General features: G+C 37.9%; 1 protein-coding gene across 3 annotated transcripts in view; it reads right to left on the minus strand.

Moving 5' to 3' along the window:
• gabrr2a (gamma-aminobutyric acid type A receptor subunit rho2a) overlaps positions 1-26,211 on the minus strand; it is a 66,384-nt gene that overhangs the window by 23,545 nt on the left and 16,628 nt on the right. For all 3 annotated transcript variants that reach the window (XM_042388596.1, XM_042388597.1, XM_042388598.1), the window contains exons 3-5: positions 17,602-17,669; positions 15,674-15,897; positions 2,607-2,689 (exon numbers count right to left, since the gene is read on the minus strand). In XM_042388596.1, the coding sequence (XP_042244530.1) occupies positions 2,607-2,689; positions 15,674-15,897; positions 17,602-17,669 (375 nt within the window). The remainder of the gene's footprint in view (positions 1-2,606; positions 2,690-15,673; positions 15,898-17,601; positions 17,670-26,211) is intronic.

Consider the following 26,211-nt stretch of genomic DNA (forward strand, 5'->3'; position numbering starts at 1 on the left):
AACATTTGGAATAATTTTTAAGGATTTTCTTTTAATCTTTGAGTTTATGTGAGTTTGACCTCTTTTGGCCTCAAACTGTTATTTATTTGAAACCATGTGAGGGGAAATGTCTCTTTGGTGGAACTGCTAACATGACTAGATGACATATCTACACTGATTTTTTTATAAATCAATGTAGATATATATCCCAAAACATTTTGGGAACCACTGGTTTGATTTATAAACTCATCATTATATTTTATGTCAAATTTGAATCTGAAAATTAACTAAAGCTGTGTGTGTGTGTGTGAAGTACTTGAGTAAATGTACTTAGTTACTTTCCACCACTGTATGTATCGCATCATTATTATGATGATGATTCTGTTTGTCTTACAATTTACGGCCATTTGATGAATTTACTCCCAGTGTACACAGTAAACATACAGTCCCACACACACACAGAAGAAAAAAATCAAGGTAGAGTTGCCCTTGATGCATGTCGACACTGAGAAACAGGACAGTGGCATCAGTCTGCAATGCACGTTGTATGCTGCTGGTGTGTGTTGCCTGTAACTCTGTACTGATCAAAGTGGTTGATCCAGGAACAGGACAACATCTCTACAACAGAAGAATTTTACCAATTGCCTTTGTTTTTCTCTTCCAAACAAGTATCACAACCTGTCTAGTTGTGTTTCTCACCTACTTTGACTTCTTTTCACGAGTACAGTGTTATCTGTATGGATAGGAATGATGGCCAAAGGTATGTTAATCAGAGCCATCATGTAATAAATAAATATTAGCCTTTAAAGGACGACAATTTTTCAAGTCTGTCTTAAAGCAACAGTCAGGAGCCCAAATGAATATCGAAACATGTTTTTTCTTGCTGTAATCATTCCTCCTGTTCATACTGACCATTAGAAGATCCCTTCATAATGACCTTACAATGGAAGTGATGGAGGATAAAATCCACAGTCCTCCTTCTGTGCTAAACTGTATTTTAAAGTTTATCTGAAGCTAATATGAAGCAAGTAGATATCTTTCAACGTTACAGTCTTTTTAGTGCCAAAGTTCCTCTTTTTGTTACTATTCTTCAACCACAGCTCAGCAGGGAACACGAAGAGGGAATTTGATAATAAAAAGATTGTAAATGTGTCAGATATCCACTTGATATGACTGACTCAGAAGACTCATATAAGCTTCACATCAACTTTTAAATGACTGTGTGGACACACTGTGGATTTTGGCCTCCATCACTTCCATTGAAAGCACATTTGAAGGATCTTTTAATATCCAGTATGAACAGATGATTACAGCGAGGAAAACCTCTTTCACTGTTCATATGGACACCTGACTGTTGTTTAAAGACACACTTGAAACATTGTGAAGCTATCTTTTAAGGTAGTAACTAGTAGTAAATACTCAGCTTGTGCTTGTTTGTCAGAAAAAAAATGCTTGCAATACTAAATATTTCAGGGATGTTTATATGTATCTAATTCTAAACTGATCTTTCTCTCAATAAATGTAGATACCAGCCAATGTGTCCTCACCTCAAATAACCTACAAGTATTTTTAACACTTTAGCCTTGGTGGCATTATTTTCAGGATCACTTATACTCCTTCTGACTTTTTGGTTGTAAAATGTAAAGATTTACATTTTTAATGAGACCAGGGTTATGAGTGTAATCAAAAGGGTTGAAGAACAGTCACCTTCTTATTTTGGGTACATTATTTTCGGGCTTGTGCACATAAATGGGGTACCTGGTAAGACTGACAGTCATGTATGCAAAACCAGTGCAACTCCCTGATAATGTGTGACATAATGAGGTCTTGTTCATTATGGTCACATGATGTTAGGCATGTTGTAGTGAGGCCTTCATACACATTGCTGTGATACTTTAACAGGTTGACACAATGTCAGGATTTAAGTTTAGGCATTGATAGAAAATTGCCACTGACAGGTAAACCTGACATGTTATTTTATTAGAGTTTTCACAACAACTAACCTGCATTTAACAGTATTTGACCTCAGTAATAATGTTTCCTCTGGTATTGTTGGTTTAGAACTGCTACTTTCATGTGTTCTTCTCTGTTTGTTTCAAGCATTTATTGGTGCTGCTCTCCTCTCTGTTGCCTTCTGCTCTGCTGTGGTTTGGCTCGGTGTGTGGATGGTAATTGAGTGAGTGCTGCTGCCCCAGGGTTTTAATTCATATGCTATTTTTGTAAGCATTTTAGCTGGATTAACTCTGAAACTTTTACTCTGTTTTTAAAAAAGAGCATTTACTGCTGTCTGTCTGGCTTCACCGTGTGTGTCATCTTGGACATAGCCTTACCTTCAGTGCACTTAACCTTCTTTACCTTGTGTGCATGTGTGTGTGTGTGTGTTTAGGTGTTGGGGCAAACATGTTCTGGTGTCTTGGTTCCCTCTCATTCATTTTTGTGTGTGCTTTCCATTTTGGAGTTTACAGTATAGCTCTGTCCTCATTTACACAAGTCAAAGAAACAATGTGATCATTTAACATTCCTGTAAACATTGAAACAGAATAACAGATTTGAGGGTATTCATTTCTCCTAGACTAACCATGAGCATGATTTCTTGAAGTATAAATGGAACATGCTACTGTACTCACAGCTCTCCAGCTCCAGCGAACAGGTCTGAGAATCCAGAGGAAAGCGGCTGAAGTCCATGTTACAGGCTGCCGTCACCGTCACTCTGTTCAACGACAGCAGACACATGGTGAGAACAGTCATGGTACTGCATACATTCACTAATGTCACTTTGACTTATTTGAATGCAACCACATGGTGACTGGGGAACATCTCCACAGTAACACAGGATTATGTTTTGTGTGTCGTCCCGGCTTTTGCTCGTTTTCTGTGGCCTGAATCATAATATAAAGATTGCCTTCATGGTATTATTTTTACAATTTGTTGATTTAGGCTTGGAGTTACAAGCTAATCAGGACCGGACAGAAGTAGCTCATACTTATTAGACAGAGTTTTGGTGGCTTCCCATAGTGAAGGATGTGACTCCTGTCATTTGCTATGTTAAGCATTCTGTGGTTCTGCGGTGTGCACCAACCAGTCAGCACCACAGATGAAAGATGAAAGGATAATTCAGTTTTATTACTATTGTTGAGTTATTGTTGAGTTCAGTCAGGTTGTAAGCAAGCTTCAAGGGAGCCAAACTTTCCTTCCTCCTTCCAACTTTGGCTTGCTTACTGAAGATTTCTTGTGCAATGAGGGATTATTAAACCAGAAGTAAAAAACTTGGGTGTTATCCTTGATTCTGAATTGAATTTTAAAAGTCATGTCCACAACATTACAAAGACAGCTTTTTATCATTTAAGAAACATTGCAAGAGTCAGACCGTACCTTACTTTGGAAGATGCACTTTATACTGGTTTACCAAATAAAACCATTGATCGGCTGCAACTCATTCAAAATTCAGAATTTTAACCAAAACTATAAAAAGGGAACATTTTACACCAGTATTAGCATCATTGCACTGGCTACCTGTAACCTTGAGGATAGATTTTAAAATTCTTTTACTTGTTTTTAAAGCCCAAAAAGGTCTCGAGCACCTTCATATCTCTCAGATTATTTGTCAGAATATGTTCCAAACCGTTCGCTTACGTGGCTTAACGCTGGCTTGTTAAACGTGCCACAAACAAAATGCAAAAAGTTATGATGAGGCAGCTTTTTGCAGCTACGCACCAAAGATCTGGAACAAACTCCCACCACATATTAGACAAACATCCTCTGTTGATATTTTCAAGAAGAAGCTCAAAACTTATTTGTATGCTTGCTTTTAATTAACTCAACCTTTTATTTGCCTTTTACTGTTATCAGTTTATTTACTACCTGTTTTATCTTTTTTATCTCATGATTTTACCTCCTTTTATCCTCTTACCTCTTTTTATCACAGTAGTACACAACAGTATTGTTTATTGTATTTATCTTTTTCCTTTCTTTTAATATTATAAAATATCTTTTTTTTGCCTGCTTGTTTGTTTGTACCTCTTTCTGTAAAGCACTTTGAGCTGCATTTTATGTTATGAAAGGTGCTATATAAATAAAGTGTATTATTATTATTATTATTATTATTATTATTATTATTATTATTATTATTATTATTATTATTATTATTGTTAGCAACATTTCAGTGCTCTCACTTTCATTTTGACCTCCAAATAAAGTGGTTTATACATCTGGATAGACTGTTGATGGTGATCCTGCTTATGTGTTTGGTGTTGCCTTGTAGGACTTTGTTGTAGTGATGTCACCATGTTTTCATACAAATAAGCTCAAAACTTATTTGTATGCTTGCTTTTAATTAACTCAACCTTTTATTTGCCTTTTACTGTTATCAGTTTATTTACTACCTGTTTTATCTTTTTTATCTCATGATTTTACCTCCTTTTATCCTCTTACCTCTTTTTATCACAGTAGTACACAACAGTATTGTTTATTGTATTTATCTTTTTCCTTTCTTTTAATATTATAAAATATCTTTTTTTTGCCTGCTTGTTTGTTTGTACCTCTTTCTGTAAAGCACTTTGAGCTGCATTTTATGTTATGAAAGGTGCTATATAAATAAAGTGTATTATTATTATTATTATTATTATTATTATTATTATTATTATTATTATTATTATTATTATTATTATTATTGTTAGCAACATTTCAGTGCTCTCACTTTCATTTTGACCTCCAAATAAAGTGGTTTATACATCTGGATAGACTGTTGATGGTGATCCTGCTTATGTGTTTGGTGTTGCCTTGTAGGACTTTGTTGTAGTGATGTCACCATGTTTTCAGATCTCAACAATTACTTTGGTGATAAAGATGTGATCATAACTGATGGAAATGATGGTAAAAAAGATGGGACTCATGATGTAATGAAGAGGGATTATCCTTTAGAGTCCCCCTCCAGCCATGAATGTTCTTCTCTTCACTGTGCAGAATGATGTACTGTACATACAGTTTGTTTTCACATTCATTTCCTGTCACATCCTCCACGCTCAAGGAGTAAATTGGAATTTTGTGGAAAGTCACAGCAGAGTGTTTTTACATGCGATACAACAGGTCTGGAGGGGATCTTTAAAGATCCCTTGAAATGTGCATTTAGACCTGCTGTGAAACTGCTAATTCCTGGGAAAAAAGTAGCCTGTTGTACCAGCTTTGATTGAGTTCAGAATTAGCTTAGATACAGTTTGAACAGCTGTAACTTAGTTATAAACAGGTTGCAGCAGTTAAGACAGAACGTATAGAGAGTACACCTTCCCCCAGCAGAGAGAGAGATTCAGAGTGAGACAACACCTCATATCAGATTCTCAACAAGTCGTCTAAAATCCTTTCCCATCAATTTCTCCCTTAGCCTTGACATTCATTTCTAATCATCTTTCACTCATTTTAACTGGTGAGAGAAAATGTTGCTTTTATCTATGTTTAAAGACTAAACACAGCATCTGATTTTTGCTTTTTCTTTATTCTTCTCCAGTGATGGTAACCAGGTTTTTCATTTTAGATGATGTTCAGGAAATCAGCTTACTGGAGATGCATGTGGTGACATGATATTTTTGTTGTAGTGTAAGTACACATGGACCAACTAAACAGGCAATTTGCTCAGTTATTCCAACTTTCTGGGTGACCAGTAAAATCAAACAGCCTCAAACTGAGGCGATGATACTGTTTCACATGCAGTAACACTGATTAGACGCCAGATCCTGGCTCCACACAATATCCCGCTGAACTTTTTGATTCACACAATGTTGAAATAAATCTTCTCATTCTACTTGCTTTCTAACCATGTCATCATCTCCCTAAAATCCTCTTCTTTCTCATTGCTGTCTTTCCCACATCCTGCCGCTCTGTTCTCCAATCTGCTGTCCTGAAAAAAAACCTCAAACCGAACGTGAGAAAGACTTTCATCTGCGGGCAATAAACCAGTTACATCTTAATCAGTCTAACTCCATTTTTTTGTAATATGTCGGTCTCATATGACGAATTTATGGTGCACTGGTTGCTTGTGATGTTGAAAATCTACAAACCGAAGCTGTTGTCTGCTTTTAATGTTTTTGTGGATTAGAATATAAGATCATACCTAAACTGCAAATATTCCTGATCCAAATGAGCCTGCAGGTTGGTATGGTATTGTGTGGGAGGTGCTCATTAAAGTGAGCTGTCAGACTGAAATATGACTCATGGAATGGGAGAAATCTTCTCTTAATCTTAAAATAATTCATGAGTTTCCATGTCATGGATTTGGAGATGTGGAGTTGAGCTTAACTACAAACAGAACTTCAAACATTGCCAGAAGACTTCTCTATTCTCTGTGCCGTGTCCCCCGCTGCTTCACCCAAAAGTTAAGCATCATCTGACATGATGGAGAATGCGAAAGCAATTAAAGTAGAAATTGAGCAAAACACGTATATGAGTGAATTAGTGCCTGAGTTAACTCATAAAAGGACAGTCTAGAAACACTGATTTCTCTGGCTGCAGACTGAACAATAACCAGACATACAGATATGACTGTACATTGATTTTTAATGAAGTCTGCAGGGCTTTGTCACGTACTGACACAAACACAATTTCTTGCTTTCTATCGTATTATATAATGTATTTTAGCACTTATTGAAGAGTTGAATGCGTTTAAAGCAGTAGTGTAGCCAGAAATATTAATTTAGGTGTGTCTGTAGGATATTAGATGTGCAAAAACCAAAGTGATCTGTACATCAAACATCAACCAGTTTTTTACTCTTGTTTTGATCTCATTAACATTAGTATTAGTGTTTGCCTTCTATTCATTGTATCAATAGCAGATCACTGGTTTTGTTTACTGTTGCTTAGCAACATATGATAGTTTCAAGAAATAAGGTGACGGAGGTGAGCTGCAACATCATTTCTTCATTTAATGCTGCAGGTCCCATTTCAAAAATTACTTACTAAAGGATGACTTTGTATTTTTTCCCCAGCCCTTTAAGTCTATCTTAAAGGGGAACTCCACCTATTTTTCACATCAGTGTATGTATCCAGGTGATGGAGAATACTACTTTAGCTTTGAAAAAAGTTGGATAAAGTCTTTTTGTGTCTCCAGAGGGAGCTGTGTGAAATCTGATAAACTGCCTCAAGTGATGTCACTTGAGTCAGCATCGGTTAGGGCTAAAGACTAAAAGTTTGAAAAGTAAACAAATCTGGGGGTGTGGAGTTAGAAAGAAATGAGGTTAGCAGACCTCTGTAGCTCCTCATCTCTGCTGGAGGACAGCAGCTCCAGGCTACATTAACCGCTACTAGCTTAACACATATGAATGTCCATCCAACCTGTCAGCCATCTAGTTACATTCTGGGTAATGAAGGTGCCAGGTTTTGACAAGGAAGACGAATACATGAAATAAAAAATGAGGGTGTATCTGATTCTGCTGTTTCTTCATTTAATGCTGCAGTGATTTCCCTAATAACATTATAGCATAAGTGTTGCATAAAACAATGGTAACCACACAACCATACGTTTTTTTTAGTCTATGCCTATAAGTTATTTGCACAATGCCATTACATGGCAAAAACACACTGACAACATACCACTGACATAAATTAAGTAAACATAACATATCCAACAATATAGCAAAGTGTGAGATTAACCAAGTTTAGCTTCATTTATAAACTATCATTACATTTACAATCCCTCAGCCAAGAACACAATAGGCTGCGCCAGCAGGTCCCATTTCAAAAATGACTTACTTACTAAAGCAAAATTTATACATCAAGCACAATAGTATGACTTACATGTGTCAGCGCACCTTCAAGGTTTAAAACGATAAGAAACATCCACAGAGCTGTGATGTGTCATTTCCATTTGCTTCCGGACTTTAGCAGAATTGATTAAAAATCAGAGAGGAGTCACAGAAATGTAGCTGCAGGATTGTAGTCAAATAAACTCAGCAATATATGCACATTACAGTCCACCCAGGATGAACTGCTTACTGTAGGTTCAACATTGCTTTAAATCTAAAGTTAAAATTGATCACAAAAGTAATAGAAATGTCCCCAGATAATGTGGACACCATATTTAACTGAGCTTAGAATGTAAATGAATCTGTTATTTTTCTGTTTCTTGTTTCTGCAGAGCTGAAGTTTCATCCCATAGCAAGACATGATGGAACAACAACTCACTGCTTGTTAGAAATCTGTCTCTGAAAGATGTGATGTGCTTACAGACACACATACATAATTGGATGGAGTGGGTCGTTAGGAGGGAGACAGTAACTGATCCAGGAAATCATTCCAACTGGGTGTGCAATCCACATATCACATGTAAGCTATTATTGCACAATTGTCTTATTTACTTAGCAAACTAAAATATATCAGCTACAGACCAACAAAGCTTAAACTCTGATACAGGTTTGAACTCATTAACAGATCTAAACTCTACCTTATGTTCACATCAACAAGTATCAGTGCATGTATCATATACATGGAAAAAACATCCCTCAAGGCTTAAAATACTGTACAGTACAAAGTGCTGAATAAAGATATTTTCAGGACCAACCAGCAGACCTTCTGCACAGCCTCCAAACACTCACACATCACAGACAAGCAGCAGCAACAGGTGATTTAACAACCAGCAAACAACTTATTCAAAGCCACGGCCGGCTCCACAGACAGCAACAACACAACAGCTACAGCAACAACACAGTAAAGATTTAAACAGAGAGCCACAGTGGAACATTTAACCAGCAGGGCAGAAACCGAAGTGAGCGAAGAGTCAAAGATACAGACAGACACAAAGAAAGAGAGAGAGAGAGAGGGTGTATCTGACTCACGTTTTTGAAGTCTATGCTGTCTGAAGTAGCATTAACTTACTTGCACTTTCTTATTTCCATTTTGGCTACCGCTAAAAAAAAAACAACAAAAAAACCCCCCTCAAGTCAAGTGCGACAAGTCAAGTGAGATTCTGGTGGCACAGGCACACCCGTGGCTATGTAGGTGGTTTAAAGTTAGCAACAGGCCTCAAAGGATGACTTTGTATTTTTTCCCCAGCCCTTTAAGTCTATCTTAAAGGGGAACTCCACCTATTTTTCACATCAGTGTATGTATCCAGGTGATAGGGAGTACAACTTTAGGTTTGAAAAAAGTTGAATAAAGTCTTTTGTGTCTCCAGAGGGAGCTGTGTGAAATCTGATAAACTGCCTCAAGTGATGTCACTTGAGTCAGCATCGGTTGGGGCTGAAGACTAAAAGTTTGAAAAGTAAACAAATCTGGGGGTGTGGAGGTAGAAAGAAACAAGGTTAGCAGACCTCTGTAGCTCCTCATCTCTGCTGGAGGACAGCAGCTCCAGGCTACATTAGCCGCTACTAGTTTAACACACATGAATGTCCATCCAACCTGTCAGCCATCTAGTTACATTCTGGGTAATGAAGGTGCCAGGTTTTGACAAGGAAGACGAATACATGAAATAAAAAACAACAGTATATCTGGTTCTGCTGCATTGATTTTGATATTTTTGTAACCAATTAAAATGTTTGCAGAGCAGAAATGAAGAGACACTCATGTCAGCTGTGACACTGCTCGTTAGTTGGCAGAGTGCAAACTAAAAAAGAAAAGAAGCTAGAGATGCAGTTAGAGACAGAATCAGACAGACAACACTCGCTCCTCAGCTGCCCCTCTGATTTGGAAGAAACATCTCTAATGAACTGATACACTTCACATCTTTCTTTCCATCTGACAGACAGAGCGCAACTCAGAGATACTAAAGACAACGCTGAGTTGTGGATAACAGTCAACATTTCCTAACATGTACGTGAAAACTGTATCTGATGCTTCCTTTCGGCAACTACGGGGAGGAATGTTGCTTTTATCAAATGTCATGCATTCAAAACAAAACCTGATGGTGTCACTTCTGGCCACTGCATCTGATCTGGTTGGAAAGTTGGACTTGAATGAGTTCTCTTCAAAAACAGCCAGTTTTCTCATTCATAATGTGTTTCGCTGCCTGTGGCTCTGCGCTACGTGTCTTTCATTAATGTATTCTTTCAGCGTCGGTTGTGTGATGATGTTTCATTTACATTATTCATTCATTTTTGCTCTTTTGTTCTGAACTTTGAGGATACATAATGTATGCATAGTATACATACTGTAGAACAAAACACAGCTAAAATGTGATTAATGCAATAAAGTGATGGATGTAGGTTACTTGGCCCTGTGTTATTGTTGTGTGTAGGTGAGTGTAGGTGCGGTAAGAATGAAGGATGTGGCTAACTCAGTCTACTCGAGTCTCATATTACTCTGGATTTTATCCCACATCACTTCAGTGTAGTTGAATTAGGAGGAGATCCATTCACAGCCAGTATAGACAGGAGGAATGACTACAGTGACCAATTAATGTACATATAGCATGTGAGTGTTATATTAAGTTTAAGTTTGAAACAGTCCAAAGATTATTAAAACCTACAAAGACTAATCACCCCCCACATAACAGCTGTTTCCTCCAACATACACTGATTTTTTTTAGTGTTAAAGGACAGGTTCACAATTTTTCAATGTCTGTCTTAAAACAACAGTCAGGAGCCCAAATGAACATGTAAACCTGTTTCTCTTGCTGTAATCATTCCTCCTGTTCATACTGACCATTAGAAGATCCCTTCATAATGACCTTACAATGGAAGTGATGGAGGATAAAATCCACAGTCCTCCTTCTGTGCTAAAATGTATTTAAAAGTTTATCTGAAGCTAATATGAAGCAAGTAGATATCTTTCAACGTTACAGTCTTTTTAGTGCCAAAGTTCCTCTTTTTGTTACTATTCTTCAACCACAGCTCAGCAGGGAACACGAAGAGGGAATTTGATAATAAAAAGACTGTAAATGTGTCAGATATCCACTTGATATGACTAACTCAGAAGACTCATATAAGCTTCACATCAACTTTTAAATGCATTTTTGGACTAAATGACTGTGTGGACACACTGTGAATTTTGGCCCCATCGCTTACACTGAAAGCACATTTGAGGGGGATATGAGAGCGCTGAGAGTGAACCAAAACAGTAAAGTTACAGTCAGACAGCTAAACAATGAGCTGAAACTCACTATAAAGCTCTGTAAAGCCGAGGGGAACTGCAGAGTTGCTGATAATTCTCTGTACTGTAGGTCCATCACTATGAGCCACACCCAACAGATTACACACTGTCAGCTCAGACATTGTTATTATAGAGAATATCAATTAGAGCCTCTTTCAGAAGCCCCAACATTCTATTTCTCATTATCTGTGGTTATCTAGGGGGGGCTCTTCTATATAAAAGCCAGACCTGAGACAGAACCTTTCCACACTGAAATGTTGTTTGTCTGTCTTTACAATTTTCTAGTTGAGAGTTTTAGAGCTTAGCATCCTGTCTTTCTTTGTCTTCTCAGATGCACCTGTCCCTCAAGATACAAGTGTTCTTTTAATGTGTTATTATCTCTGCAGTTACACCTTCTGTCTGTCTGCCACCTGACATCACTGCAGTGTTTTGCAGTAAATCCACTGATTATTCTGAGCAGACGACAGGGAACATCAGCATAGAAAGAACAAAAGGAACGGCAGAAGAAAGGGCAAAGTGGATGCAGATAAAGATTCAGTAACAGAGACACTGTAGACCTGGAACAAGATCAGGAGGCAGTTTGGGATAGGAATAAAACTGTCAAAGAAAAAAGATTTTTTTTTTCTACACCACACTATACGAAAGTGTTGCATTCATTCTTTGAAACCTGTGCTTAGCCTAGAAGGCTACTGCTCACAAAAAACATGGAGCTGCTCTACAGTGAAATAAGGAATCACATTTTAAACTGTTATGATGGCAAAAAAAGGGAAAATAAGGTCCAGTAAGGCTCAATTATCCTTCAAAGCAGATTTAATAGAATCTGGATAAAAAACAAGGTCAACTTTAATGGAATACATTTTACAACAACAACCCTCTAACAACCTGCTTTTGAGGATATAGGACTTTATGCACAAGATGTCAAATCATGACAAAAATCATTTTTGTCATTTTATAAAATGACGAAATTATTTACAAGCCCAGATAAAAAGTCTATAATACAGATGTTTCTTGTTTCATTTGTCTGCTTTACCGCTGTGTTACTAAGGTGCTGCCGTGGCGGTAAATGTGGGGGCTGCACTACCTACCTGTAGACGCTAGGTGGCAGCAGAGTGCTTGAATCTTCCTGACGGGATGTCACTATATACCCCCTGTAGTGAAGTGAGTTGAGCTAATTGATTGTGAACGCATCTAATGAAGTCAGCTGGATCTCAGTATTGGCTTTTGAATTCAGTCCAAAACCAATGGTGGCACTCAGAAACCAGGACACTTTTACCACTAACAGAACAGAGCTTTAAATAGAACAGAATCTGTGACCACCCACTGAGTCCTGGGTCAGCTTCATACTGTGGAACATGGTGGAATCAGTGAGTCCTCTGAAGGATGGTCATATAGGCCTGATATTAAAACAGCTTTTGAAAATGTCAAAAAATGGGAATTACTGTAGCTTGTTACAAAAGGAGCCAATTAGACTTTAATAGATTAAAGGAGAACCATTTTTACACATCAGTGTGTGTTTCCAGGTGTTGGGGAGAACTACTGCATATGTGTAAAAAGAAGAGTAAAGTCTTTTGTGTCTCCAGAGGGAGCTATGTGAAATCTGATAAATTGCCTCAAGTGATGTCACTTGAGTCAGCCTTAGTTGGGGCTGGAGACTACAGGTTTGAAATTAAAAAAATCTGGAGGTGTGGAGTTAGAAAGAAATGAGGTTAGCAGACCTCTGCAGCTCCTCATCTCTGCTGGAGGCTAGCAGCTCCAGGCTGCATTAACTGCTACTAGCATAACACACCCCACATGCATTTCACACATTTCACAATGGAGTGAAATACGTGTAGGTGCATTGTGGGAAATCTAGGTGCTTGGTTTTTACAAGGAAGAGGGTGGCATGCTATAAATAACATGATATCTCTGTTTCTGCTGCATTGATTTTAATCCCTTTTTGTTTCAATGTTATAGGTGTGCAATACTTAATCAGTAGAGAGCACTCTTTTATGGGACAATTTGTTATAAAAAATTGGAAATAATTTTAAAAACATCTAAACATCAAATAAAAAACAAGAAAAATAATAAAGCTTAATGACATAAAATACTAATTAAAAATGATTTTCCTCTGGATGCAAGGGGATAAAATCAAGAAGCCCTCCACCTGCTATACACCTGCTATACTGACAACAGCAAGCACAGGGTGTAGCACCACCCATCATCCTTAACAAGGCCCTTAATAAGGAAGGCATGAATGGAACCGAAATGAGCTTAATGTGGCCTCAAATTATATAATTATGACATAATGAGTCACAGGAAGGAAGCAAAATAATAAAGACAATATTCTCTAAAGCTACCATTAACAGAGCTTAGAGTCAAATATCTTCATACCCCTAATATTGCTCTTAGGAATTGTGCAGTATTGCCAGAGTCCAGACCAGCTTCTGACAAAGCATACTGAGAAGTACAGAATCGCAAGATGCCCCGATATAGCATGCCAAATATTATTATATGTCCCCTGCTGAGAGCAGATCATTTTTCTTTTAAAGATGAAATAGCATCTTTGATATACTGAAAAACCTCTTGCCTCATTTTCTATTGAACACCACTGGAAACCACCTGCTCACCCGCTAAACAGCAGACAAAGTTATCGACTAGGTGGTGAACATAGTGGAGCATTCAGCAGCTAGAAACAGCTTTACTCACTGTAAATAGCAACTTCACTGCCTGTAATACATCCACAGCCTGTATGTGTCTTGTTATGTGCATCACCATATTTCTACCCCTCCTCCTGTCGCTCCACATGAAGTTCCACTGTTACATTAAAATACCAGTTTTGAGGAGCAGAAATATGCGGGGCTCGGCTCCAACCATTCGGGGCTGAAGCAGTGGTAGCCCCAGACCCAAAGCTTTGGCACAGTGCTCACAGCTGTTGTGTTCACAAATGAAATGCACACTTTTTACCGTAAGTGTTGCAATATAGGGGCATTTGAGGGGACACAATGATTTGCAACTTAAAAAGAATATGCGAGAAGGGTAAAGTTGTTGCCTGCAGCATTGCCCATAAAACTGCTGAATGTATCACTACCCTAAGCTTTATGCTCTGTTAGCTAAAGCTAGATATTTTGCTAGTGCCCTTTAAATATGAAAATAAATCAATCAATCTTTTTGAGTCAAATACTATTTATATTTACAGTACACATAAAGAGTTTGGTTAGTATTGGCTTTGTGGCTTGCTAGCTTGCTCATGTTTGCTAGCTAGCTACCTTTTAGCTTAGCACACTATAAAAATATCAACATAAGCAAAGCATCAGCTACAACTGCAAGTGGCTACTAAAAAATGAATTTACAAATGTTATGATGTGTGATAAAGTATTCAAAAAGGTGAAATGATCAACATTGAGTTGAAACATGAGGTTAAATATATATACAACTGTATTCCCTTGGGGCAATTTCGATTAGGGCTACAGTGTGTGCATCATACTTAGTTGTCTGCAGGAGCCAATAGTAGTAGATCTCACTGATACCTATGGCAAATATATTGCTGAAACTCTGAAGGGCAGGGGGTTTCAGAACAGGGAGCTCTGAAGCTGAGATTCAGCAGGTTATGTTGAAACACCTTTTTAATCACTTGGGTAATGAATGAAATGTAATGTTGACTGAGTAGAGCAGCAAGCTCATCCAGGCCCATATCTGTCTCCCTTTCTGGAATGTTAATAGGTCTATGTAAATAGATCTTCTTTGTATGTTATTTGTTATTTATTGAACACTTTATATTCTAATTTATTTATTAAATAATAATTTTTCCAAAATTCTGGAATATCTTTTTATTTTCCCCCAGAGTTAAACAGGTGTTTATCACTATCAGTTTATCAGCATAGCAGCAATTCACATTACAAAAAAAGTGATGTAATGTAATGTAATCCCCCCACCCCAATTTTATCAGCTGTTGTCAATTAATGTTCATTTGTGAGTTAGCCAAATAACAAATGAAACTGTTGGCTTCTTATCTGCTAAACATGCATTTCCAGCAGATGTCTGTATGTTCAGCCAAAGTATGGAACTGCTATGGAAAGAAACGCCAATCTGAATTGTTTTGATATTTAAAAAGTCAGTCAATTTTTAACTTTTTTGCTGTTTAAAAATTGAGTGTGTCTGTTTCTACATACATAATCTAGCTTTAGCTGAATTTTCCAGCCTTGTCCGTTGTACTGTTAGTATTAAGCAGTCAATTCCTGACTAACAGCTACTGCTAGCAAATAGTAAATAGTGGGATCCATCAGTTATAAATTTAAGTGTTATATTTTTAACATCTTACCGGCAAAATAATATATCCAAAATGAGAAGATTACTGCTCTTCAACCCTTTTGATTACAGTAATAACCCTGAGGTTAAAGTGTCACATGAGAAGTACTGATGGGCACATTTGACCCCCTCCCAATCCCCCTCCTCCCAATCCTAATACACTTACATGGTCCAGTAATTACTGTGTGTAAACTGGTTGTAAAGCAAGTCAAAATATCTGCTGTGTAAAAGGATTGTATTGAAAATATTTCTGCTGCATGGGACTTGAATTAAAATGTTTCCTCTTAGGCAGATGAACATAGGTCGTGAACAATGAGTCAGATGCTGCAATGATACAGACCTCAGACTGTAGAGGACGTGTCCATCAGGAAAGACACGCAGCATGATGTTGTCAGTGGTGGTGTCATGGATGAAGGACCTCTTAGAGTGGACAAAGAATACATCAGGGACCCAGATCTTCTTCACCAGACGACCGTCGAACGTCATGCTCTTGTTGGTGCTGCTGGTGAACGACAGACGCTCATCCTTCCAGTAGTGCCTCAGGTACAGGGTCATGGTGAAGTCCTGTGGGAAAGAAAGAAAGAGTGTAATGCTGTGTCCCTATGTTGATTGTTCTGCTATCTACCTGACCATCTTTGAGTGATTAAATCAAATCTCTGGATTATTCCTTCCACATTCTGGAGGCTAAAGGTGCTCTGACTCCTGTTTTACTGGGACTTTAAAGCCAAAACAGGTAAGATAAGATATAGTAAATATAGTTTATTCTAAGTGAAAAGAGCTGTTGAGTTTAAAACATAATATGCACGATATTGACTTGGAATGTGCAAATGTTCACAGTATAAACAGTACATGTAATGTACAAATGTAGAAATACAAATAATTGCGTTAATGTAACGCGCCATTGTTCAATAGACTGTAGCTTCCTGCCAGAGGGGAGTGTTTCAATTCAGTTTATGTTCGAGGTAGGAGGATTTTACTGATTACACCAGTAAAATGTTTATTTGTGACATGCTAAAACACAGTGTAACACCTGCACAAGCAGCCCAAGGCTGTGAAACCAAATGTAAGACTTCTGAGAAACAGTGACCCTGCATCCACACTGAGAGGGAAATGACTGACGGGAGCTGAACAACAAGGGAAATCTGTTTGCTGTTTACACCATCAAAAAGCCCATCAGCAGAGAAAACCAGCCAATGTTTAACTGCTTTTGGTCTTCAGTTGTCAACATTTAATTAGATTTCCTCACTTTGGTGTTTGCCTTCGCACTGACTACATGTGATGAGTTATTGTGAAAACTGATTCAGCTCTGTACATTTTCATCAAAGAATCTTTCACACACAAAAAAATCTGTATGTTGTTGAATTCTCTTTAAGGTAAGAAATACAATTACTAAAAGTTCTGACCTTGATACTCTATGGTCCCTTCCACTGGGTACAAAAGACGCCCCAATGTCTGTTCTGTTTCTAGGGCTGACATATAAAGTTACAATCATTGAGACTGTCATTACATCAAACCATATTGTGACACTATTTTTGTTTGGTACTGAGCTCTGCTGTGTGTGAAAAACTACTCGTACTGATGAAGGTTGCAATTTTTTTTGACTGACTCCTGCATTGAACAACATGCATTTAACTGCGCTATAAACAGATACACCAGCTGCTCTTCTCTTGTATTTCTGACAAAGTAACTGCTCAAGGTGTTTGCTGTAGTATTAAACCCCTCATGTAACCATCAGTAACAGGGCTTGCAATATCCTTCTACTCCAAAAGTTTTACCACACACATATATAATTGATCCCGACCATCTGCACCCACAGATCCAGTCCTGACTGGGTCGACTGTGCAGATATATTAATCATTCTCTCTAAAACCTTAATGGGATGTTTGATTCCAGCTTTAAATTTTGAATAACATAATAGCAAGGTCATTTGATTTATGATTTATCAACTATAGCACATTACAAAAACCTGTTAAATTTGAAGCTTTAAAGGCAGTGAATCCATCATACAGTGCTTGTTTCTGCTAGGTAGGTTTATTCTGTGTTCTGGTTTTTCTTCATATTTCATTGATCCTCATTTTGTTTTTGCTATTTGATCCATTTTTCACTGTTAACTTAGCTTTTATTTTTGTTTTATTGTTTCATGTTTGCCTTTTGTAAAGTTCTCTGCTTTTGCTGAGTGCTGCATGAATAAATCTTATCTTCATCTCATACTGTGACATGAATCTCTGGCGGTGCTGTAGGTAGTGTTGGATAAACAGGTTTTCTTACCATATCGACTTCAGAGATGCTGTCCAAACTCTCCACCTGAACATCCACTCCAACTGGGATGGCAGGACCTGACCAACAAAAGACCATTATGAACTACTGGATGTGAAAGCACATTCATTCATTCATTCATTTTATTTTATTTATATTAAACCTCAGAAAACATATTGAGGGAGAACCCTCATTTTCAATGGTGCTGAGGTACGGACATACAATAAATGCAGAAAAAAATTAAATAGCAATAAAAGAATACATGGCTATATCAATTAGAAACAAGATAAATTAACAATGCTAAAAAGTAAAAGTGTAATATATATAAATATAATAAAACAATTAGGGATGCACAATATTATCGGCACGTCATCGGTATTGGCTGATAAAAGCTCTAAAATGAAATATCAGCATCGGCCATTTCTGCTGATTATGAGAGGCCGATTTGTTGCCATCTCCTCTGCCACCCGACTGTGCTTCCCTCCATGGACTGTTTCACCCTGACAGTCCAGTGCTTCCTCCGCAGACTCCACTTCACTCAGCTGCCCGTCAGACCTGCTGCTTCTTCCCACTTTAACCTGAATAACAAACCGGGGCTCGGTGCTCTGGTTGGATCCACATGCAGAACCGGGGCTAACGTTAGCTGGGATCCAACCAGAGCACCGAGCCTCGGTTTGTTATTCAGGTTAAAGTGGGAAGAAGCAGCTTGAGTGAAGTGGAGCCTGCAGAGGAAGCACCCGGACCGTCAGGGAGAAACGTTCCGTCGAGGAGCTGCTAAGTTCGGCTGCACAGATAGGAAACACCTCGGCTGACAGGATGTACCACTCTGTTTGGGAAAAAAAATCTTTTTGGTTTATAACAGCGATTGGGAACCAGCGTATTAGGTGCATTACCTTCTGCTCCAGGGTGTGGACCAGAGATTAAATCCTACACATTTATCCTGTCTGTCTAATAAATTCAATGAAAACTCTACTGCTCCACCCACTTGGCAGGTTCATTTAAGTTTTAAGTCTTCCTAAATTCTTCCTTCATATATTATCTTTCTTGATCATACTTAGTACAATCTATGCTTGCATGCATAATAGTCTCCTTAGCCATCTGGAAAAAAATATGTGCATATATCAGTATCGGTGCATACATCGGTATCAGCATCAGCAATCAGCCACAGTGAGTTGGAAATATCGGCAAAAAATCCAATATCGTGCACCCCTAAAAACAATGATAACAATAATAATAAGAACAATTAAAAACATTAAAAGCAATGACAGTTACAATTAATAAAATTAGCAATTAAACCTTGGTATTGAGCAGTATTAATGAGGTCAACTTGAAGTTTTTTTTTAAGCATATTCCAAATATGTGGGGCACAGTAACAGAAAGCAGATCTTCCTAACTCTGTATGAATTTTTGGCACCTGCAGGGTGAGCCATGTCAGTGAGTGGCTACAATGGCCACCAACATTCCATGAAAGCAGGACTGAGAGATAGAGGGGAAGCTTAAATGCTGATCCCTCCTCACTGATAGAGCAGGTAGGCTAGTTTTTTGATACAGTAGGCAATGTTGTGTCCCATAACTATCTCCAGTGATGAATCTTAATGCTGCATCTAAAGGTTTGAGAGCAGAACTGTCCTTCAGCCCATAAATAACATCCCTGTAGTCCAATACAGAGAGCAAAACAAGTCTTCTTCAACAAGTCTTTTTCTTGTGAATAAAGGAAAATGAGATTTATTTATACTAAAAAGAAAGCCCAATTTCAACCTTAGCTTTGGTAACAACATGTCATTATGGACTTTAAAAGTAAGTTTTTCATCGACCCAATATTACCTATCTTGACACACTTACACCTATCAGAAAGATCATTGAGAAACAACAACAGGCAGCTAGCATTGTCAAAACCCAAAGAAGAAAGCCGTAGTAAAAACAGAGAGTGGTCAATTGTGTCAAAAGCTTTGGTTAAATCAACAAAAATAGCATCTCATTGTTTTTGTTATCTAATGCTGAGACTATATTGTTAATAATTAAAGAAGTAGCAGAAATAGTGCAATGCTTAGGCCTGAAGCCAGACTGAAATGGAGTTAGTATGGAATGTGTGGATAAATTTCAACTTGAAGTCAATCAAATATTTTTGCAAGACAAGATAGTTTTGAGATTGGACAATAATTATTTAACTCAGATTTGCTACCACTTTTATAGAGAGGAAGAACATAAGCAGTCTTCCAAACTGTAGGAATGATGCCAGAGGTAATGCTAAGATTGAAAATATGAATTATATATTCAGAAATTAGCTGTGCTGAGAATTTCAAAGCAAACGGTTCCAGTTTGTCATCACCCATTGATTTCCATGCATCAATATTGCATAAGGTGTCAGCTACCATCCGACTGGAGACAGGAGATAAGCTAAAGGAGTGGTTTACTTCAGCACTAGTATTAAGGAAGGATGAATTATGTTCTTCCACACAACTGTTGGGACCAACACTAAGACTGTCAAATAACTGACAAGATGAAGCAAAATGATTGAACCAGGGAGTGGGGCTACATTTTGTTCCTCTCTTTTTAAAAGGTGCATGTTTATCTAAAACTGAGTTAAAAACATTGGTAAAATAACTTAAAAGCTATTTCAGGATCAGGGATTTTGAGAGTGTCAGCGATTGGACTGGAATCAAGGACATGTAGAAAGGCCTGGTCATTAAAATGTTTTAAGTTTCTTCTGACCACTATGTGTGAATCAGTTTTCCTCTGTTTCACATTTCTAATTTAAACAATCAGGCAATGGTCACTAACACCAAGGTCAAAAACACCACAGGCAGGATATTTCTCTGGTCTGTTTGTTAATATTAAGCCTGACTTGGAGGAATCCTCAGGTTGGGGTGAGTGGAGTGTGAAATAAACAGTGTAAAATTAAGAATGTAAAAAAGTTCTTTAAGATTACTAGATGCTGAGGTAAGCCAGTCTAAATTGAGATCACCAAGGATAATCACCTCTTGATCAATCAATGGTGCAATTAATTCACTAATTTTTTCTAGAGCTTCTGAGGGGGCAGAAGGAGATCTGTAGACACCAATTACTATTACTGAATTATTATGCCCCAGATAAATTTTCAAGGAAATAAATTCAAAATATTTAGGAAGTAAGATTTAAGTCAGCTCAAGTACAGACAGAGATGATTTTTACCAGCTCTATCTGCTCTGAAAATACTTCAACCACTAAAAGAAACAGTTTGACTATTATGACTTCTTTTGATTTAGATGTAAGAAACCAAAACCTCCTCTAGTCTTAAAAACCTGTGGGTCATTTAAATAATTTAAATTAGTGTCTGAAGTGATGAGTGAAGTCAGTCAGTTTTAGAGCTGAAAGAGCTGCCTTCAGGCAATTTTGAGGCTGAACATTAACAGACAAGCACCAGATTGTTTGACTGCTAATCTCAAAGGCCACCTATATATAAGAAATTATCACAGGGTTGTTGAAAATGTCTGTCTGGTCCGTGTCCAATAGAAAAATTACCAGTGTTAGATGTGGAACCAAACAGCATGCCCACGACCCCCTCAATATCTCCGCTCAACCCTCACCAAGCCGCACCACCTGATTTGGTCTGAATATGGCCTAAATCTGAATACAGGTACTGATACAGCGGTATCTTTGTGTTACACCCGTAATTCCAACAGTACATTAATTGGGGCAAATGAAGAAGCTGGTTTGTCCCCAGATTCAACTAAAAGACAGTACAACTGAGCCTTCTTACTAAGAATTTCTCCAACTTCAAATACTGATGTGAAATTCTGGCACCCAGATAGAGGAAACAGAATTTAATTTTTTTTTTTAAAAATGTTATAGTTCACATGAACAAGGACAAATATTTTGACTAATGCCTTCTTCAGTGTGTGGGCTCAGTGACTTTGTTAACCCCTTTTAAACACCCAATGAACAGGAAAGAAGAAAAGACAATTTTTTTTAGAATGGCAATAAGAAATAACATGAATTCCAAAATATGGAGTATATTTGCTGCATATAAACACTCCACAAAATATTCAACCTCTAAAAAGGAGTAAAGTCTAACTCATCAACCCTCAAGCATATGTTCATGAAACCAGTAGAGATATTAATGGGATAAAAATGATGTTTACCATAATATTAGTATTATGACATGCTGATATAGTAACATGACTGAAAGTGAATGCAACATTGGAGCAGGCTCTGCTGTGGAGACTTCAATAGTGTGGAAGTGGTTTGATGATGAACATGAACCTTCAGAGGACAACGAGCTGATGAGCTACATCACGCAACAAAGGCCATGCACACTGTCATCTACACACTCAATTTATCAAGGGAAAAGACATGTCAGGATCTGTCTGTTACAGCTCAGCAGGTAACATCGATTGATCACATTGTACACGTGCTTCTAGGTAATTATTCAGAGCAGCACATTGTGACACTGGGGGTAAAAAAAACCTTCGAATGTTTTAACGGCTCAATCAGCTGGACATGTGAAGTAAAAAGAGCTCACTGCACAAGCAGTACTGCAGGTCAGACTCCAGGCTGAAGACCCCAGATAATCACCAACTGGACTTATAGTATTCTGATGTTACTCACAACATCATGATATTATGATTATGAACATACCTCCATACCTGTTCAAATTAGGTAGACAGAGACATCTGTGTTTGTTTGTCTTCTGCCTTACAAATGGATAAACATCCAGGAAATAAGAACTGCTTTCAGTATGAACCAGTTTATTTTAGTTATACATCACTACAAAAAAAAAAAAAAAAGTCTTCCCATTAAAAGTGGAGACTGTGTGCTCTGTGGATTATCCAGAGTAGCAGGGACATTGTTCCTGGAAAAAACAAGCTGCCATAGAGGTTTTTAAATGTCATTTGTTAATGCTGTGAGCAGAAGAAACTAAATTCTACTTACATCCATTGTGTTGGTGTGGAGGCAGAAATATCGAACAGGCATCTCAAAACCTGGACAAATACAACCAAAACTGTCTGCATAGACAGATACCAAGGACCCGTTTGAAAAAGCAGGTTTAATAAACTCAGAACCTAACCCTGAACTCTGAAACTCTTGAGTTTTCAGTTCTAGAGCAGCTGATTGGAGTCAGTTCAATCAACTCTCCTTATGTTCAGCACATGCATGTTGAATGAAAAAAATAATCAATAGAGCTCCAATACTAACATAACCACGGCAGCAGTTATGAATTTAGTGATTTTCAGTTGAAAAGATGTCAAAGTTATTCTTTAGGTCTGTTTTACATGTTTTTCCTCAACACCATTTAATTACTATATTTAAGTGTGTCGCAAATTTAAACATAGCCCCTGAAATGATGTTAAACATGTAACAACTATTGCAGCCTATTAGAAAAGTCCATTTTAAACATTTAGCCCAGTTTTAAAATCTTAAAGTCTGCAGCTGCACCACAATCCTGCTCACTCAGAAATATTAACATATAACATAAAATATGATATGAAAACAATGTTCCAGCAGTGTGAATCTAAATATGAGATGATTATTGATTGATCAGTGTCTTATAGTAGGAGTAAAGCTTCATACAAATTTTATATGACAATGTGCAATACACTTTTCTGTGCAGGAGAACTGTTTTGAGAGTCGCAATGTTATTAAAAAAAAACTCCCACTAGCAAAAATAAAAGACATGAATAGATTTAATTGTGAGCTGAGGGTGAATTTACGCTGTTTTAATATATGAATGTGATGACAGAGATTGCTGTGCAAATAGAAATGACTGATTGCACATAAAAGCGGTAACGTTGGTAGAGATAGTCATTGAGCAACAATTTAATATCCAAACAGGATTTTGATCTCCATCTCCTGACATAAACCTCTGCAAATTGATGCACTTTGATGTATGTGTTGATATGGACTGAATGAATGAGGAAATGAAACGCTGTGTCTGACAGCTGCTCCAGGCTCAGCAAGAGGAGAGAGAAGCCCCTTTCACACATGCAGTCTATCCCTGAAATGTTCCAGAACATTTCCTGCATGGGGTCATGTGTGAATGGGAGCAGGGATGGATATTCAGGGAAATCTGTGCCGCCAATTTCCCACCTCAAGACCTAGTAACACCTCAGGGAAAATGCTGGTACGGCTGTGTTATGAATGAAAGCAGTAACATGACAGGGACAAGCATGTACATGGCTACGTCTGTTTGACGAAAGTTGCTTTCATGTGGAGCGAGTGAACCAATCACAAGACTCTGTTGATGATGTATTTGAATCCACGACTTGTTGATAACTAACAAGTAATAGAATGGCTGGAAACTAGACAGATTCAGAAATATATTACAAGAACACTGGCACTCGACAAAAACAGCTCCTCACCCCCCATGTTCCTGAAAATAATAAGAGACGTCTTCACCGCATATGAACATTCGTACTTGCCCCATCTTCTTTTTTATGTTTTATGGCGGTTGGTATCTATAAGTGTTGCATTATCGCCATCTGCTGGACTGTCTCTTGCCCCATTTATTGAATGTAGCTGCATATGTGAATAGTGAAAATCATTAGTGATGCCTGAAAGGTTATCGCAGTAATTTACTGGGAACTATGTGTGGAAGAGGCTAGAGAGACAGGGAGCCAGCAGGTTAGCTTCACAGACTAAGTTACCACAGTAACTGACAGAGTTAAAGTTGTCTGTTTTTGGAACTGAAAACCCAAACAAACTCAGAGTCTGTGTTTATCAAGCATCTCAGAGTATGAAGTCACTCCTAACTTTTAGGAGTAGGAGTAAAATCAATTTATCACCCTCCTAACTTAGGAAATCACTCTCTGAGCCCCAGAGGAATCCTAAGCTGTTAGGAGTCACCAGGAGGTGCAGGAGGAGACTTTCATTGATCACTATGAGCTTACGGCTCATGCTCTCACCACATATATCTGTCGATACCTCAGGGACAGTGAACAGTGATGACTTGGATCGACCAACACAACCAACAACTTCTATATATATACACTTATAAGGTGAGTGGAGTGGACAGTGGAGAAGATAAATTCCAGGTACTCCACAGTCACGTTTGCAACATCATCTCTGCATATGCAGTACTGCACAATACATGCAACATTCAGCACTCATTTAGGCATTTTAAAATGATGTGATTGGATAGATCTGACCAGGATGTCACAACTGAATCACATTATCTAGTCCGCAGTTTAAACTGTTTATAGATTTACTTTTTAAAGTGTTTTGCCAGTGTTTACTCATCTAATGCAAAGGGCACACCATTACAGTTTCTATTTTGTGGCTCTCAGTGTTATAAAACAGCGATATCACACACTTTTTCAGGAGTAATCCCTCTTGCTAAAAGCTTCATACATTCTCTCAAGTCCTACTCTGAGTTAGTATGGTACTACTATAGTATTTTTAGTCCTAGATTAACTTTTAGATCTCATATCTCACTCACAGTAACTGTGAAGCACGGTGCATTTCTGAGAGTGCTGAGGAATAATCTGGATCCAGCTATAATCTGGATCTTGATCTGGATCATCTCAGTTTGTCTACGACAACAGCAGAAAACACTGAATGACTGACATACTGTGGCTAATCCATCATCACCTGTGTGATGACAACCGCTGCCTTGTCTCAAAGTGCCAAACATTTCCACACCACATGGTTCTATCCCCTGAGCTCTGTGTTTGTTCCTTATCTTCATCCTATAGAAGCACAACTCTCTCCATCACTAGTGCTGGAAGAAGTATTCAGATCCTTTACTTGAGTAAAAGTACCAATACAGCGATGTAAAAATGCTCCATAACAAGTAAAAGTCCTGCATGAAAAATCCTACTTAAAGGGGACCTATTATGCTTTTCCTTATTTTCAGTCATACATATAATGTTACAATGTTGGATGTTCATATTAGATGTGGTCAAAGTGTCAAATAATGAGTAAACATATGTAGCAGTAATCCCTGTGAGCAGAAAGCAGCAGCTTCAGACTGCTCTGAATGCTCGGTTTCCAACGGTTTTTTCGACTCTCAGCCCGAGCTGACATCAGCTCATGACAGATTTCTATATATGGTCATCTGCTCCACACACAGTGTGTGAGTTCACTGCTCCGCTCCGCTAACATTATTGCATTTTTCCATTGTTTTGTGGGTAGTCACGCTGAGCCATGACTCCATTACACAGCAGGGCAAAGTAAAATAAGTAGTTTACCTGTTGGAAGTGTGCTGGTCTCTGTAAATGTGTAAATGTGTAAATTGAGCTGTTAACAACTCATAGACATGTGAAATGTGACCCCGACTACACACTGCTTTTTGTAAGACGTCAAAAGCCAAAAAGGTTGGAAACCACTGGTTTCATCTTTAACAATGTGTTGCATTTTAAAAGCTTGTTATATTATCCATTGTGTCAAATCTTCATCTGAAAAGTAACTAAAGCTGTCAAATAAATGTAGTGGAGTAGAAAGTACAATATTTCCCTCTGACATGTAGTGGAGTGGAAGTATAAAGTAACATCACATGGAAATACTCAAGTAAAGTACAAGTACCTCAAAATTGTACTTAAGTACAGTATTTGAGTAAAAATACTTAGTTACCTTTCACCACTGTCCATCACTATGTTTTCCCAGTGAGACCTACAAGCTCAATAACCTCAAACCATAACAAACATT

This window comes from Thunnus maccoyii, chromosome 16, assembly GCF_910596095.1.
Source record: "Thunnus maccoyii chromosome 16, fThuMac1.1, whole genome shotgun sequence".
Lineage (NCBI taxonomy): Eukaryota > Metazoa > Chordata > Actinopteri > Scombriformes > Scombridae > Thunnus > Thunnus maccoyii.